Source organism: Teleopsis dalmanni, chromosome 2 (assembly GCF_002237135.1).
Source record: "Teleopsis dalmanni isolate 2A chromosome 2, ASM223713v2, whole genome shotgun sequence".
In the NCBI taxonomy this organism is placed as follows: domain Eukaryota; kingdom Metazoa; phylum Arthropoda; class Insecta; order Diptera; family Diopsidae; genus Teleopsis; species Teleopsis dalmanni.
Genome location: NC_051847.1, coordinates 148,258,952 through 148,276,774, shown reverse-complemented (window position 1 = coordinate 148,276,774; position 17,823 = coordinate 148,258,952). Strand labels below are relative to the sequence as shown.

At 30.0% G+C, this 17,823-nt stretch overlaps 1 protein-coding gene across 1 annotated transcript; it reads right to left on the bottom strand.

The window, feature by feature from the left end:
• Positions 1-182: 182 nt before the first annotated feature.
• Positions 183-17,350, bottom strand: LOC119681493 (cadherin-87A; the record flags this gene model as incomplete). Its single annotated transcript, XM_038094703.1, is given in 27 exon segments — positions 183-270; positions 1,433-1,645; positions 1,721-1,802; positions 1,884-1,985; positions 2,870-3,030; positions 3,092-3,168; positions 3,234-3,432; positions 3,521-3,648; positions 7,436-7,610; positions 7,681-7,858; positions 7,922-8,227; positions 8,294-8,394; positions 8,453-8,542; positions 8,614-9,021; positions 9,137-9,736; positions 11,026-11,130; positions 11,194-11,412; positions 11,521-11,749; positions 11,807-12,121; positions 12,220-12,413; positions 12,613-13,530; positions 13,587-13,699; positions 13,865-14,057; positions 15,413-15,527; positions 15,589-15,734; positions 16,588-16,934; positions 17,271-17,350. Coding segments are annotated over 27 exon segments (5,853 nt in total). The 3' UTR covers positions 183-195.
• Positions 17,351-17,823: the final 473 nt, after the last annotated feature.

The window sequence follows — 17,823 nt, the reverse complement described above, 5'->3', positions numbered from 1 at the left end:
TCGAATATTTTTTTATTCAATATATGCTTCAGTTAGAGTTTGTTTAACAGAAATTGTGTTGTAGATCAGTACTAAAAATTTATATTTACTATATGACTTAAAACGTAATCATGATCAGTGCAAACGCCTTTTTCATATGCTAATTGTTTTTACTAAAAATATACAAATACGTTCGAAATTTTTTGTGTAGCTTGTTTATATTAATTCTGTTACACCATCATCACCATCCCTTATAGGTGCCTGGAATGTAGAACCTGTGAACTCATACATCTACAAAGGACAAAAATTATATATTGATTATTGTATTCAAACATAACTGTTAGTAATCAGTATAAAGTTCTTAAACATTTTTTGGAATAACAAGTTTAAATATCAAAAAAAGCGAATATTGAATTGCTAATACATTATAGAATAATGTTTTTAAAGTCTGTGAAAATAATTATGCCAATATTTTGTGTTGTCAAAAAGTAATCTAAATCATTCCTAAAAGAGACTATACGTAAGTACGTGCTTTGTAATCCTCTAATCCATTACATTACCATTGCCTTACTACATCCAAAACCATCTGTACTTTAGTTAAGTCCCAATAAAATAAGAAATTTTATTGGAAGTTAATTACTTAAGAATTGGGTGTTAGTAAAGTAAATCTTGTAAAATTTTCTCTATTCTCTCAATGCAACGTTTATACTAGTTGCAGGGATATCTTTTAAAAAATGACCTTTGATGGCGTACAAAACTAATTATATATTGTTTTGCAAATTCTGTGACATCATATTATTTTTAAATTGCATGGGCGATTGTAATATAACGTTTGGTGTACTTAAAATTATATGATAAACAACCGTGCTTATTGTTCGAACATGCCATTAGAGTAGCGAGATTGTGAGATCAAGACAATTTGAACATTTATCCATTCCAGAGTAAACGCAATGGATGATATATTCCAATTAAAAAATTTGAAAAATTATATAGAAAAAGAACAACAAGTAAACAAAACACCAATGCATATAATAGAATATTTAAAATAAAAATTGTGTGTGTATATTCAAATTATTAAATACATTGGAAATTTGAAGTAGAGTGGTAAAGAGTACAAAAATGTAAATGAATATTTTAAATAAAAAATATTTCGTAGCAAAACCAAAAAAAAAACTGTTGTCTTTATAACTCGAATTTTCCCTAACTCGAATCTTCAATGGGACATCAAAAAAGTTCGAATTTCACTGTATTAATTAAATTTATATTTTAATTTTAGACAAAATGTATTTTGCCGTATAGTTTTTTGGTTATATTCCTTCAAATAAAAAGGTCTAAATTGTGCTAAATGTTAATTAAAAATCATTTAAACGCTTTTTAAAAGAAAGTTTACAAGATATTGCAAACCTTCATCTATTTTTGAACCTGATACTATGAATCAGTAGAAATTAATTACCGATGGTGCACGATTATTACGCAATGTAGCGTAATCAGCAAAGTCATTCATATGTTGGTGGTCCATACGTCCAACAACAACACCGCTATTTAAGCCAGTAATACCGATGTTGCTACCTGGACCATGATTTGAATTCCTTGGTTGTATGGTGGCATAGGTATTATCAACTGTATGGTGCCCCAATTCCATGTTATTACGATGGTCCAGTTGCGCCTGATAAATTAACAAAAAAAAAAAAGAAAATATAAACGTTAGTATGTGTTTACTTACAAAACATTTTTTACGTACTGGAGACTCTGAAGTAGATATATGATCAGGTTCTGAAAATACCTGCATGGTTAGTTCTTGTTCTTCATAAAGCTTTAGCTTTCTATAGTGTAGAATAAAAGATAAGAATGATATAAGTTTCTGCACTCTGTTAGCTTTATATTTATGACCATGTAACACTTACTGTTCTATCCAAAGTGGATTTTCTGTTGTATTTAAATCTTCTATGATTTGTTTTTTAATTAAAGCCTCCTTGCGTCGATTTTCTACCGGAACAGATAAATTCCTAAAAAATATTTATTTTATATATCAAGATATTTATAATATGATAGAAATATAGAAATGTGGTAGAGGTGTGTTTATATTAATATTAATACAAATGAAAATCTTTAATGTTTTTGAAAGCAATGTGTTAATAGAAATTGTATACAAAGACAAAGCATTTTCTAGATTATACATATTATAAATATTTTTTTATTATTTGCATATTGCATATTGTTGTATATTGGTGCAAAATGTTCTTTAAAAACTCTGTATTCTAGATAAATTACTAGGTGAACTTTGTATCTCTATTACAATTGTTAAATGTAACAACAATATATTACAAACCATATGACTGATACTTTGTCACACCTAAAGTATATTTGTATATAAAATATTTGGTATTACTAATCAAATGAACAGGGTTATAGTTTTGACTTAACTAAGTCCCTTTTCAGTATTATTTTCATGTAATAAATACATATTAACTATTTATTACTCCGTAATATTCGTAAATTATATACGATATAATTGTAAAAATTAATTGTAAATTAAAAATTTTACTTAATGGCTACTCAGTATACTTTCGCAAGATTTAAGTGTTTTGTTTTAATAATACTTCATTACAATTAACAAAAAATATTTAATTAGCATTCATTTAAAATTATAGAAAGAATTATTTCAAAAAAGTTATATCAGATAATATAATTTTAAACAGAAATCTGCATAACTTTTAATAATAATGAATAATGCAGAACTGTTTTGCGGTGATCATATTTCTAAAAATGATATATAAAAATTATAACTATTTAACTAATATGACAATTTAGAATATGAGTCTTATCCAATTTAATTTAAATTAAACAAATTTCTCCCAATATAAAATTTGAAGTACAACAAAATACTCACCAATGTTTTAAACAACAACAAAGTACTATAAAGCTAACCACACCCACAAAAAGTACGATTATTAAAGCCACTAAGCCAGCTACAGCCAAATCAAATTCATCTTGAACAATCGTTGTATATGCTGGTACAACATTTTCTATAGCAAATCCTGCATAATAATCCTGAAATTTTTATTATTAAATTTATTAAAAAGTGTTTTCAAATATAAAGATAAATATTTACTCTTAAATAATCATAGTTAGTATCGATCACTTTAAGTATATCCTCAACAGCTGCTATTTGTTGTGTACGTGGTTCAACTATAAAACAGAAATGAAACAATTATGGTTCTCCTATAGTTAGATAAAAATGTTGTGATAAGTACCAGCATGGAAAAATAGATCACACCAGTCCATACGTATGCGACCCATACGATCAACATGAAACCGTATCTCATCTACAATAATTCTGTGTTGTGTAGCGTTTCTTAACTCTGCAACAATTTCTTCCTGCTCTTGATAGACTTCATCTGGTGGACGAGAAAGTATTACGCGGACTAATTGTGATGCGTCATATATCCAAACCTTAGTAGATACAAAAAAAAAAATAAATTATTATATATATAATTGTCTACATATATCTAATATATTTAATTATATAATTAAAACTTACATTAACTTTTGTACGTGCTGAACGTTGTGGTGATTCTAGTTCTCTTGCTACAATTTCTAATTCGAAACGATCTTGATTATATTCTGCCATAAAAGCAGCTGTTGTTATACGTCCTTCAGGCGATATATCTGTAAAATTGAAATGTGTTAGAAGGAATTGTTTGCACTACTAAGCTTAGCTATTTTTGACAATATAAAACAAAGAGATTTATATTAAAATTCAATAAAAAATAGAAGTTCAATTTCTTTATTTGATACTTGTTTTTTAGTGATATATTTTTTTTCTACAAATCACTGTGACTTTTAGACTTAAAAAATATATTTATAAAAATACATTTTTATTTCAATATCAGTTACTTTTGTGAGATTTTCCTTTGAGATATTTTTGTGAATATCCCTATTGATTACACAATATGACAACGATTTTTAGAGTGTTGATTGGTAGCAAATGTAGAAATTTTAAAGATAAATACACTTCTACACATTTTAAAGATAAATATTCTAGAAACGCATACATCCAGGAGTCGCTTGTTTTTTCAGACAACTAACTGCCGCAAAACGATCTTCACTGGATTAAACCAATAACAACAAGGTGTGAATACTCAGTTCCTTTCAGAGCTGAGTATTCTTTTTAATCAGAAATAAAAATGGAAATTCCATTAAAATTACTTTTTAAAAATAGAAATTTTAAATAAACTAGTACAGTTAAAGTTCTTTAGTTTTATATTGTTCATTCTTCCACAGTGGCACAATCTTATGGTAGTGTTAATTAAATTCATATTTAAAAAGGAATAACAAGTAAACAAGTAAAAAATGTTATTTTTTAAATAATGACATTATTCCAAATAATTTATGATGATAATTTTTCATAGTTGTTTTATAAGACAGATAGGATCAAATGCTAGTTTAGTATTGAATGTCATCTAAATAATTTGTATAAAAAACTACAGTGTAAATTTTAATTAAAAAATAATAAGATAATAATAATATAATAATTAAAATGCACTAATGTGCGGTTTGTGCACTAATAGCGGTTTTCTTATTAAATGATTTTTTTTTTTTTTTTTAATTATAAATTGTTTTATTACATATGATATTAAAGAACAATAAATAAAACAAAACAAGACATAAAGCAACTAGTTATTAGATAACTAACAAGCAATTTAAATTTAAACAGATTAGGCGATTCCACGCAATAATAAATTAATTGTAGTACATTTCAATGATTTAAGCCCAAAGATCGCACGGCTTTTGACGCTTTAGACGGCGTATTGGCTCAGTTGTAGCTAGTAAATGCGCCTCAGCATTTATATGACAACTAAGTCTATCTTGGTGTGATTTGGCTTTGGTATGAATTTCTTTCTGTACTGTTGACACTCCGAGGTCACGATGTAAGTCAGAATTTCTCACGTACCATGGCGCGTTTGTTACTCTCCGTAGCATGAAATTTTGGAATCTTTGAATGATGGAAATTTGTGTTCTGCTTGCGCAACCCCATAGCTGTATTCCATATGTCCAGATTGGCTCCATCTTAGTTTAGCGTCCAAAGTCATACCCAAGTATTTCGCAGTATTCGCGTGAGGGATTTGTGCTTCATCGATGTAGACAGGTATATGACTGATGTTTCGATTTGTGAAATTTACATGCACTGATTTTTCTTTATTTAGATTAATTTTCCATTTCTTTGTCCAAGCAATTATACTGTCCATACTATTTTGCAAATTATTAGCTGCTATTACTGCGCTTTCTCCAACTGCAAGGACTGCAGTATCATCAGCAAAAGTTGCTGTGAACGTCGTTGCACTCGTTGGCAAGTCGTGTGTATAAATGAGATATAAGAGAGGACCCAAAACACTACCTTGCGGAACTCCAGCGTTAATTTTATGCAGTTTACTATAGGCATCACCGTGCTTTACTCGAAAGTAACGATCAGATAAGTAAGAGGAGATTACGTCATAATACTCCGTTGGGAGAATATTTTTTACTTTGGTAAGCAATCCGGAGTGCCAGACTTTATCGAAAGCCTGCGAGACATCTAAAAACACAGCTGAGCAGATTTTTTTTCCTCAAGAGCTTTTTCTATTACATTGGTAATCCTATGGACTTGATCTATGGTGGAGTGATTGCACCTAAAAGCAAACTGATGTAAAGGTATTATGTTTTGACTTTCAATCAGAGGAAGGATTCTTTTCAGTAAGACTTTTTCAAATATTTTTGAAAGTACAGGCAGAAGTGCTATTGGTCTGTAACCACTTACGTCATTAATATCCTTTCCTGGCTTATGTACCATGATAATTTCAGATACTTTCCACAGGGATGGAAGGGTTCGCATCTGTATTATAGCGTTAAATATATTCGTAATTTTAACTAGGCATTTTGTAGGAATTTCTTTCAAAACTTCAGCATTTATCAATTCATAACCTGGGGTTTTTTTTAGCTTAAGTTCATTTTTAATAATCATCATTACCTCAAGCTCAGTGGTTGGTGGAATACAGGATGAATGTGCTGTCCTAGGAGGGCAGATTACTGCATTGTTAACGTTTTCGTCTATGGAGAACACTTTTGACAGGTGTTCGGAGAGGACCTCCACTTTTTCCTCATCGCTTTTAGCCCATTGATTAACGTGATTTTTAATTGGAGCTTTGTGTACTAAAGGTCGTTTAAGGTTTCGTGTGCATTTCCAGAGAGAATAGTTGGTAGCACGATCATTACTTAAGTTAGATAGGTAGTAGTTGAATTGATTATTTTTAAATTGCTTGATTTTTAGGCTGAGTTCTTTTGCAAGTCTGTTAAGAGTGGCTTTGTCTGCTGGAAATCTGGTTTGCTGCCACTTTTTCCGCATCTTTCTTTTTTCCCGCATAAGATCCACAATGACTTTTGGGTATTTATGAGGATAGGTTGCATTCCTTAATGTGGGCGTGCTGCACCATGCCGCATGTTGTAGTAAATTTGTAAGGTTCAAAATTTCGCTTTCAAGATCATTTTCTTCACAAATTTCTTTTGAAGCAATGGTGTTTTCATTAAGGATTCTTCTGAAGTAACTCCAATCCGTGTATTTATTTTCAAGTTTTAGACATTTTTTATTTATTAAGGCAGATTCGAAGAGGGTTATGTAGAGAGGGGAATGGTCGCAGCTTAGTTCTGCTCCATCTGTTATTTTTAAATTGTAGGACGAAATTTGCTTGGTTATAAAGAAATCGAGTAGATCAGGCACCTTTGTTGGGTCAGTTGGCCAATAGGTTGGGATCCCGGATGACAAGCATTCGCAGCCAGTTTGCTGTATAGCTTTGAGGAGTTCTCTACCTTTCGTTGTAATTAGGCGAGAGCCCCAATGCGTATGTTTAGCGTTGAAATCGCCACCCATAATGAAGCGATGCTTATGAGTTTTTATAAGATCTTTGTATTGTTCGGATTTAATTGAATGTCTTGGAGGACTGTATACCGATGTTAGTAGTAATTTGCTTTGTAAGTCAAGGACAACAGTTATTGCCTGGAATTCCTCTTTGGATATTTTTGTAGACTCATAATGTTTTAACGATTTTTTAATTAAAATAGCACTTCCTCCGCGAGCGTAATTACTAGGATGGACTGCGCTATATATTTTGTAATTCTTTAGTTTAACATATGTTTGGTTAGTAAAATGAGTTTCGCTAATTAAGCAAACATCAACATCTTTGACTGATAGGACTGTTTCAAGCTCTCTAAGGTGTTGAAGAAGACCGTTCGAGTTCCATACCATTATTTTTATATAACTAAGCATTATTTGTTTTGTTGAGTTTTTGCTCTAGCCTAGTCAAGCGTTTGTCCAATGCTTTATAAAAGTTTTCTTGAGTAGTGATTTCTTCCAGTATTTGTGTTAGTATTTTGTAATTAAATAATGAAGTTGTTATTAAACAATTGTCGATATAATACTTACTAAATGGACTTGGTACAATTGAGCCAGTAGATTTAGTTGCACCATATTTGTATAAATTGGATGCAACGATCATATATTCTATTTTGGAATTTTTACCCTCATCCGCATCTGTAGCGTTAACAACAATTATTAATGTATTGGTTGTAGACTTGGCATTCACCCCAGCATAATAAATCTGAATAGAACATTTCAAATAAATAACTCAATATTAATTTATTCTCTAATCAAGTTCAGTTTCAACATACTTCCTTTTCAAACACTGGTGCATTATCATTCTCATCCAGTACTGTAACCCAAACTTTAGCTACAGTATTATCGCGATCCAAGGTCTTAATCGAAAATGAAGCACGTTCCTCGTCAGAAATATGTAAATCATATTTAACGCTTGCCAATATATAAAGTGTATAAAATTCGGTTGTTTCTCTAAATCGTTAAAAAAAATTAAAACTGTGATATAAATAAAAATGTATTGCATTGTAATCTTACCTATCTAAACTTTTATTCGTATAGATGTCTCCGGTTCGTTTATCAACAACAAACGCACCATCTTCATTGCCTAACAACATATAGTAATAAACGTCCTTATTATGTTTGCTACGTACTGATGCCTGTATGTGTCCTACTTTAACATTACGACCACTGTTTTCATTTATTGATATCTTATATGGGTTATTTACATCTAAAAATTCCGGTGTATTTTCGTTTTCGTCAAGAATGCTTATACTAAGGAAACGTAGAGTTTCGAATGGTTTAGGATTGCCCGCATCACGTGCAACCAAAACAATGTTGTAACTTGAAAATAAAAACATTGTTCTAAACATTGTCATATAAAAAATTTTTTATAATATATATATTTACTTTGCCCGGTATTTTCGATTGAGTTCCTTTTTGGTGCTTAATTCACCAGTTTCTGCATTTATTTTAAATTCAGGAGTTTCTTGCAAGTTTTGGTCATTAATCTGCAAAAACATTCCAACAATTATTAACAATTCTTCTTTTAAAAGGTAAATTAATTACCTTCAAATGATAAGTTATATGACCATTTTCATCAGTATCATTATCTGTGGCTTTAACAGTTAAAAGTAAATAATTTTCTGGTACAATGTCCTGTTGTAAGAAATATAAGAAATTTTAAAAAAATTCAGTTAATATTTAAATAACGTTATTTTATATCTTACGCCTGGTATTTCAATAGTGGCATTTGATGACGCTGGTATAACAAATACTGGACGATGTTGATTAACTCCCATTACTGTAATTTTTGCTGTCGTAGTGCTTTCCATGGTACCGGAGCCTTGTGTATCTCGTGCCAACACAGTTAATTCATAAACACCTTTTTTACCATTTAAACTCTGTGCAGGATAAATAATACCAGACTGCGAGTCCAGTTTAAATAATCCATCCACATTTCCTTCAGTGATAACATAACGTACATCACCAAAAATTCCCTCATCTAGATCATCTGCTTTAACTTGCAAAAGTGCAGCTGGTGGATTTACAGCAGCATTTTCGGCCACTGTGGCTGTATATTCATCTTGTGTAAATATTGGTGCATTATCATTTACATCCAAAACATTTATAAATATCTGTTAAATTAAAAAATAAATATTAAATTAATTATTTTACTTAATTACTTTAATTAATTATTACATAATAATCTAATTATGAATCTAATTAATCTAATTATTACAAAATACTCACCACAGCAGTTGCTGTTTTTTGCACTGTTGCTGGTGCTTTATCTTGTGCTACTGCAGTAAGAGTTATTAAGCTGATTTTTTCACGATCCAAAATGGTTGAATCAGCAACCATTATACTACCCGTGTAAGCATCAATTGAGAAATATTTATTGTTCTCCCCAATAAGTGAATAAGTTATTTCTCCAAATACGTTGCTATCCGCATCTATTGCTTCTACTTTGCCGGCAACTGTACCACGTGGTGAATTTTCAGTTATATTAAAATGATATTCGGACTGACTGAAATGTGGTTCATTATCATTCAGATTAATTATATCTACTGTTACATCAGCAGTGGATGTTAGGGCTGGCATTCCAGTATCTGTGACGGTAGCAGTAAATTTCACTTCTTTAAGTGTTTCATAATCAATGCGAGATATTGTAGTTATAACACCAGTGGTTTTATTTATTTCGAAGTAATTATTTGGTGATATATTGTATTCACCAATTGTGGAGTCTTCATCATAGGCTTGTAAAGTTGTTAACACTGAACCAATTGGTTGCTCTTCGGTCATTTGCAATTTGATGACAGGGTTTTCTACAGTCCATGGTGGATTAAATTTCTATAAAATATGAATTTATTTTAAATTATTATATGATTTATTTTTTGTTTTAATTTTTGAGTCGTTACTTCGAAAATGTTTAAATGCATTTAATATAATATTTAAAAATATTATATTAAATAGTTTTATTCAGATAACAGTATAAATAAGATAATTATGATCAATGGTCATAATAAGATAATTAATGATTATTGATCTTTTATAATATAAGAGTTGTTTTGGTACCACTATAGCGTAAATTTTATTTAATCTGAGGTTGTGAAAATCGAAAGCAATAATTATTGGATAAGGGTATGAAAACTATCTTCATTTTCTCGTTATCTTTTCCGGAGAGGATATGTAGACGGTGAGGAACCAAAGGCAGTGAAAAAAAATGAAATACTTAGGAATAACTCTTACAACAAATTTGTGTCACGTATGTCCACTATGAACAATATGATAATAAAATATTATGCATCTCAAGAGCATATCATTACATATCTACTGCAAGAAAAATATCTCTCACCAATACTACTTCTAGTGTGACATAAATACAATAACCTCTACAGCAACAATCATATACTGTGCCGCATTAAAAGATTTAACCAAAGTTTAGCAAATATCTCAGCGTTTAGCACAGTTTAATATCATGTTCCTTACACTCTTATCACTACAACAAGAATGGACTTGCTCACTGAGGCTATGATGCGGTTGTGTACCGATGCCACGGAATTTATAACACCACAGCTAAAGGAAGGCATTTATCATACCTCTTAAACTTTGTAACATGAATATCACTAACTATTTTTAAGACTCCTACTTACATATGCGCGTACCGTATAATATTAAATATTTGTATACATATATTGCATATTATAGATAGTTAGTGTTAATGTAGACTTAACTTATTATTAAGTTAACGATTATTAACATTAATAATATAATTCATTTATTTATTTTTTTTTTTTTTGAAATATGTATATAATGTGAAATAAGTAACCCTTAACTAACTTAATCTAGATCTCCTATAATTGTAAATCACACTTAGGTATATACATAAACTATATTTAGCTATCTGTTTATTTAATTCTATTCTACCATAGTTTTTAAGAAAATTTAAACAAATATAAAATTTGCTTGAAAATTTAAACAAATATAAAATTTGCTTGAATATTTAAACAAATACAAAATTTGTATTATGAGAGAAACAGCACATATGGTCCACATTTTATTTTATTTTAAAAAAAAATATTTTAGCAATTGATATTATGAAATATACATTAAATGTATAATAATATAGTTGTACATACCGGTGGTACTTCATTGACATCAATAATTTGTATTATCAGTAAACCACGTCCTTGTTGTACAGTTGGTGCAGTGCTATCGGTTACCAATACATTGATTCGTATAACCTATTTTGAAATTATAATATTAATATTTTTTGTTTTAAAAAAATAACATCATTAAAAATTTACTGCAAATATATCTCGCTCCAATTTTTTATTAACAATAACTTTTCCATTACGATTTATTGAGAAATATGTCTTAAAATCTTCAGTACTTGGCACTTCTTTACCATCTTTATCAATAGCAGTAATATCAGTTGCGGCAAATTCCAATGCATCATGTGTGGCATCAGGATCAACAGCAATTAATGTATAAACGATTGTGCCTACAGGTACATCTTCTCGTACCTTTAAAGTGAAAATAAATATATAAAAGAATGAATAATGTAAGTAAATATAATTAAATTTATTTTTTTTTAGAATAACTTCTGAAGCATTTTTGAAAGTAAAGCGCACCTCTGCATGTTGTGTTGCTGGCGTAAAATATGGATCCTTATCGTTGCTATTATTAATTGTGACAGTCAGCGTTGCAGTTCCAGTTAAGCTTGGTATTCCTAGGTCAGAAGCTAAAACTTCTATTTGATATGTATTCCGACGATCATAATCCAATTTCCGTGACACAAAAACTTCACCACTGTGCTCATCAATACGAAAATCTCCAAAGCTACCTTGTTGTATACGATATCTAAAATTTAAAAAATAAAATTAAACTTTCCTAAACTTTTAAATGAACAAAATTAACCGTAATTCCGCATTAATGCCGGAGTCCAAGTCTTCAGCTTGCAATTTTTCAACATTAGTACCAATTTCTGAATTTTCCTCTACTATTGCTGAATATTTTTCAGCCAGGAAATGAGGCGCATGATTGTTCACATCACGCACAGTTATATTAACGGCACAATTTGTAGTAAAAATACCATCATTGGCTTCTACACTGAAAATGAGATTATCTGTCTTTAAGTGCGTGACATCTAGTGTAGCATTAGGTCGTATAGTTATCTGTCCGGAGCGTTTATCAATGTCGAAAATTTGTTCAACCTGCTTGCTGCCAATAATGCTGAAAAAAAACAAGAATAAAATTAAATATTTTTTATTTCATTTTTAAAATTTCTTAAATTATTTCTTAGATTTCTTTTTATAGTTCCCTTCTCATACCTGTAAGTTATGTCTGATATCTTGTCCGCATCTCTTGCTTTAACAATCAATGGTGAATCAAAAACGTGTGAACCTTCATCTACTGAAGCACGGTATAAGGGACTTTCACAAACTGGTGGCGAATCATTTGCATCCAATACTGATATTCGCAGCGACACAACAGAGGTTTGTCCCTGACCATCATCATCCGTTGCCTAAAATTTAATTCAGAAAGGAAACAATTACAAACACATTTCCACTAAAATTTGCACGTTTGCTATTTCACAAAAAATGGATATAAGAAAAAATTCTGAAAACACGGTTTAACCTACACAGACTTGCATTTATTGGTATATCTAGATAGAAAAGTAGACAACCAACTGCATGACACACACATGCATATCAACAACTTACTTTGTATGACAAGAAGTACGTGGTTTCGGTTTCGTAATCTAGGCACGTAGGCAACGCTTCACTGGGCAACTTGTTAGTGTTGTCGGTATTGCTAGGTTGTGTTATCACCATATATTCTACACTTGCTGCGGTGCTAATCTCAACTGTGCTAATGAGACTGTTGTAAAAATTTTTTGTAGAATTTTCATTAGTATTTAAATTAGGTAACGTTACGAATTCCTCAGTATCACGTCTTTGACGTTGACTTGTAATTTTCTGAGTTTCAGTTGTCAATGTATGATGACAATCGGCTAATGTAATCACACCCGTTACTTCATTAACATGAAACAATTCGGCCCCCGCACCTGTTAAGCTATAACGTATACCAGCTTCTCCGAACATGCCAGAATCAGCATCTTTAGCTGTTATAGTAGTTATATACTGCCCTGGTACAGCAGCTTCTGATATTGTAGTGGAATATGAATCCTGTTCAAATGTTGGCTTATTATCATTAGCATCTACTACAGTAATTTTAATAGTAGCGGTAGAAGTTAGTTTTGGATTTGTATCGGTTTCTTCAGCAACGAGTAGCACAAAAAATTTACGTTGATTTGGATTCTCATAGTCTAAGGTATGATTTGCAACACGTATGTTTACTTGAGAATAACCTGTTACAAATTTCGGATCAACTTCAAAAACATCGGCGAAATTTTGTAAACGTAATGCGAACTTGGAATTACTACCCACATCACGGTCAGTAACATTCATATCTAAAGCCAATGGTGTGCCAGGCGGAGTATTCTCTTGCAATTCTACTTCATATTCCATTTTGTTAAAAGTTGGCGGTGAATCATTAACATCACGTATGGTTATGGTTGCAGGAGCTATGGTACTTGCAGAGGGTTCATTACTGGGTATACCATTAACAAGTTCTCGAGCCTTTAAAATCGAAATTTTAAAATATCATAAGAGAAATAAAACATATTTTTTATTACCCTTATTTGCAAAGTAATAAGACCGGTGCTATCTGGTAAAGTTTCACGATCTAAGGGTTTGGCCGTTCGCAGCTCACCACTATACTCGTCCAGCAAAAAGTAGTCCATAGGATCTGTTTATTAACAATTTATATTAGTAATTGAAATATTAGGCTAAATTGAAATCTTCTTTATTACTTGTTAAATCTTGATTCTTGATTACAGATAAGAAATTAAATTCCTTAGTCCTTATTTTCCAACTGTACCATATATTCGTAAATAATATAATTAAAACTTACTTGTTAATAAATCATAAACAATTTTACGAGGTTCACCAGTATCTCCATCTCGTGCTTGCACTTTTAGTACTAAGGTATCAATGGGACTATCCTCGTCTATGACAGTAGACATAGAACCTTGAAAAACTGGTGGCTTATCTTGTATATCTTTTACACGTACTTCAAAATTTGTTTGTGACTGATGTTGGCCATCCTTTAAAAGTAGATAAAAAATATTAAAATAAAAACGATTTATTTTTAAAAAGACGTTAAAATATAATTGGTATGTTTTTATAATTATTGAATAAATACTATTTATATTTATAGAGATCCATATAAATATAGTAACTTATATATAAATATATAGGTTAGTCTGGTCTTTTAAAATAATTATTTTTTATATTCACTCGACATACCCTTGGCTTCTCCAATATTCAATATCATTTATTTTAAATAATATTTTATAATTTACATCAAAAATAATATTTAAATTTACAAATTTTATTATTTCATTAATAAAAGAAATCTAATCTTGACAGTAATTCAGTTTACCAGTGAGAGATGCAGGAGTCAGGAAAGGCTCAGATATTAAAGCCATCTATGTCATATAGAGATACGGTTTTCATTTAAGCTGATAATAGTATTATATTTATTTTAACAAGGAAAAATCGGTATTTGGTACTTTGAAAAATGCCGTCATTCGGACTGAAATTCTGTTTCAATGATTGGACTGCTAAGATCTTTATTTATTTTTTAGTCATAAGAAAGCAAGACAAATTTTCCTTAATATTTGAAGTTTTTTAGCGCTTCAAAATATACAATGACTACTTATAAAATATAATATAGCAACCGGTCTCCAACAAATAGCGAAAATTGTCTAAAACCTTGGCAAAATTCAGTTTCACAATAAGATGTTCCTATAGTGAAAATTGTAATTTTAAAACCTAAGACACAATTATAACATTATAATTGTATAAATAATTAAGATAAGGGTCTTCACAATAAGGGTCTTTTGTACGGTTAACTAATTCGGTTGATATATTATTATGTTTCAGGGAAGAGCTTTCCACAGAATTACAAATGGTGCGAACAGCTCAGATGATACAGTCTGCCCTGAGCAGAAGGGAATTAACGGGTATGATTACTTTTGACATCGCCAAGACATTTGACAAGGTCTGGCACGACGGTCTTATAGTTAAAATGATGCTAAGAGACCTTAGAATAGATCCGATCAAAAAATACATAAGCAACAGACCCCTATAGTTATATGCGAAAATTAACAGGCTATCCTACATTATCTAATCTTAGAGTAATCACTCTCCGCACGGGGAGATACGCAAATCTTAGATCAATCACTCAATAATCATGAAGCTTATAGGGAATACATAATTTAGTCAATGAGATGGGTGGGACCCTGTAGTACCCCCAGCTAACAAAGAGTAAAAGTGCCCAGTTGCGCTGACTTGAAAAAAGGATCAACATACATAATACTTAAGTAAGTAATTGATAACATTATATGTAAAGCTTGACGTGTATAATTGAAGGATAAGAGTCCAGTAAAAGTATTACCGTTGCATTTATCAGGAAATGATATATCATGCGTTGATTGTAGTTTAGAGTGTCGTTAACTACTACCGATGCTGTTAGTATGGTTGGCTCTCGTGTCAATATTTCTAAACGGAATCTGCAAATTTTAAAAATACGTACATTATTTTTGCAACAATAATATTGTAATAAATACTGACTTGTTACAGGCTTCTGGACTTTGTGACTGCGGTAAACATTTTAAGTCCAAACTATCACCAATTGTATCACGATCTTTGACAAGAATTTTATCAAAAATGGTAGTACCTACAGGAGCGTCTTCATTAACATCAGCTTCATATGGAGTCTGTAAGTGGAGTAGAATTAAAATGTTGAATTGGAATAAGTAAAAAAATAGCGTAGAATAATTGCCGTTAATTATTTATTAGCATTATTAATAATCACATGAAAAAGTATATATAAGTGCACGATATATTAAATAATCAACCATTTTTTATTTAAATGAAGATACTTTATATTTTTTTTCTACAATTAAAAATAAAATAAAAAACTTTTTTTTTTAAATTATATTGGTATTCACACGTGCTCAGTAACTCGATAAGGTGATAAAACTTTATGTACATTCGTTTTTGTGAAACAACAACGTTAACAAGTTAACAAATTACTAAAGTATCAGATCAGATAATTTTTTCGGTGTTCGGTAAAACATCAGTTGATTCTTATTTTTGTGAACTGTTGCATAAAATTTAAATTTAATTTAAAATTTAAAGTATTCAAAGTAAATAAAGAAAGAAAATCGGTGGAAATAAAAAATCGTAAAAAAAAGATTTTACTTTAGTTTTAATTTTTTCCGATTTACCGAGCATAGTCTGAATACCGACATTTCGCGAATTGTAGGTAGTATTAAACAGATGTTTAATACCAAATCCCTTGATACACTGATTAAAAAAATTTTATTTAAAAAAATATTTTTTATTTTAATTTTTATTATAAAAACAACTTCAGCATTTTTTAATATAAACGAAATAGATTTTCTGCAAAACACAAAATTTGATTTAGTTTGAAAATTATGTAGAGAAGTCGTAAGTTATATTAATATATGTAAATTGAAACGTAAAGTGTCTTTGTATACTTAAGTTTATTGTAATAAAAATAAAATTTAGTTTAGTTAAATAATAATAATAATATTCGAAACTTACATTTTCGAATTCTGGTGCATTATCATTTTCATCCAGTATAATAAATGTGATTGGCACCTCAACTACATTATCTTGTTCAGATTCTCCATCCGGATTGACGCGGTCTTTAATTGTAACCAAAAATGTTATACTCTCCTTTTCTTCTCTGTCCAAAGGTTTTATAAGTGTTATATTTCCTGATATAGGATCTACTTCAAAATTTTCAGATCCAATTGAGCCAAAGGTAACATTACTACCCTCTGGATCATAACCTTCGAGTTTATATACCACGGTTCCTACCGCCACATTTTCAAATAATACAATATTATTTAATGATTGAGTAAACACAGGTGGAAGATTTGTCTCACCTAAGACACAATTAGGTATAATAGCAAATTATTATGTAATTAATTTGATAATATCTTTCGAAACATTATTTTCATCTTAAAGTATTGATATGTAAAATATTTGTTCAATAAAATTTTAATAAGACTGCGAGATATATAGATATATATGAGACACATACATATATATCTGATATATACATATATATGAGATATAGACATAAATATGAGATATAGACAAAAATATGAGATATATACATATATATGAGACATATACATATATATGAGATATATGCATATATATAAGATATATATGCTCAAAAACTTTTTAAATAACATAGTATGAGATTGTAGTCTTACATTTTACTAGAGCAAAACATGCCAGCAGCAAAATTAGTTCAATATTTGGCGGTCGTTTAAACATTTTTTGTTAATTTTATCTGAAAATAATGGAAATAAAAAAAAAAATTAGATTAAAATATAAAAATTTAATTAATGTAACTATTATTACTATTGCAACAGATTACCTTAAAGTATTAAGGTAATCTGTTGCATTATTAACTCATCTGTTTAATATTTTTAATGTACTTAGACTAAAGCAAACTCATGGCATTCAACAAGTGCTTAACTGCAATCGCCAAATACTACATAAAAACATTTGGATTTCATTCCGTAAAAACGTACACATTTACTTGTAGCACAATTAAAAGTCAAAGTTCAAGTGTTTGAAACCCGTAACGAAACGCTTACACTTAATTACAGCAATTTATACGTTTTTGCTGCAGAAACCGTTTTTGCTATATTCAACCAAAAATATGATTTCATCAGAGGAAAGAACGAGAATAGGCCAAGATAATTATTATAAATGAAAGCAGTGTTTTTTTTTTGTTTATATGTAAAAAAAACGTTATTC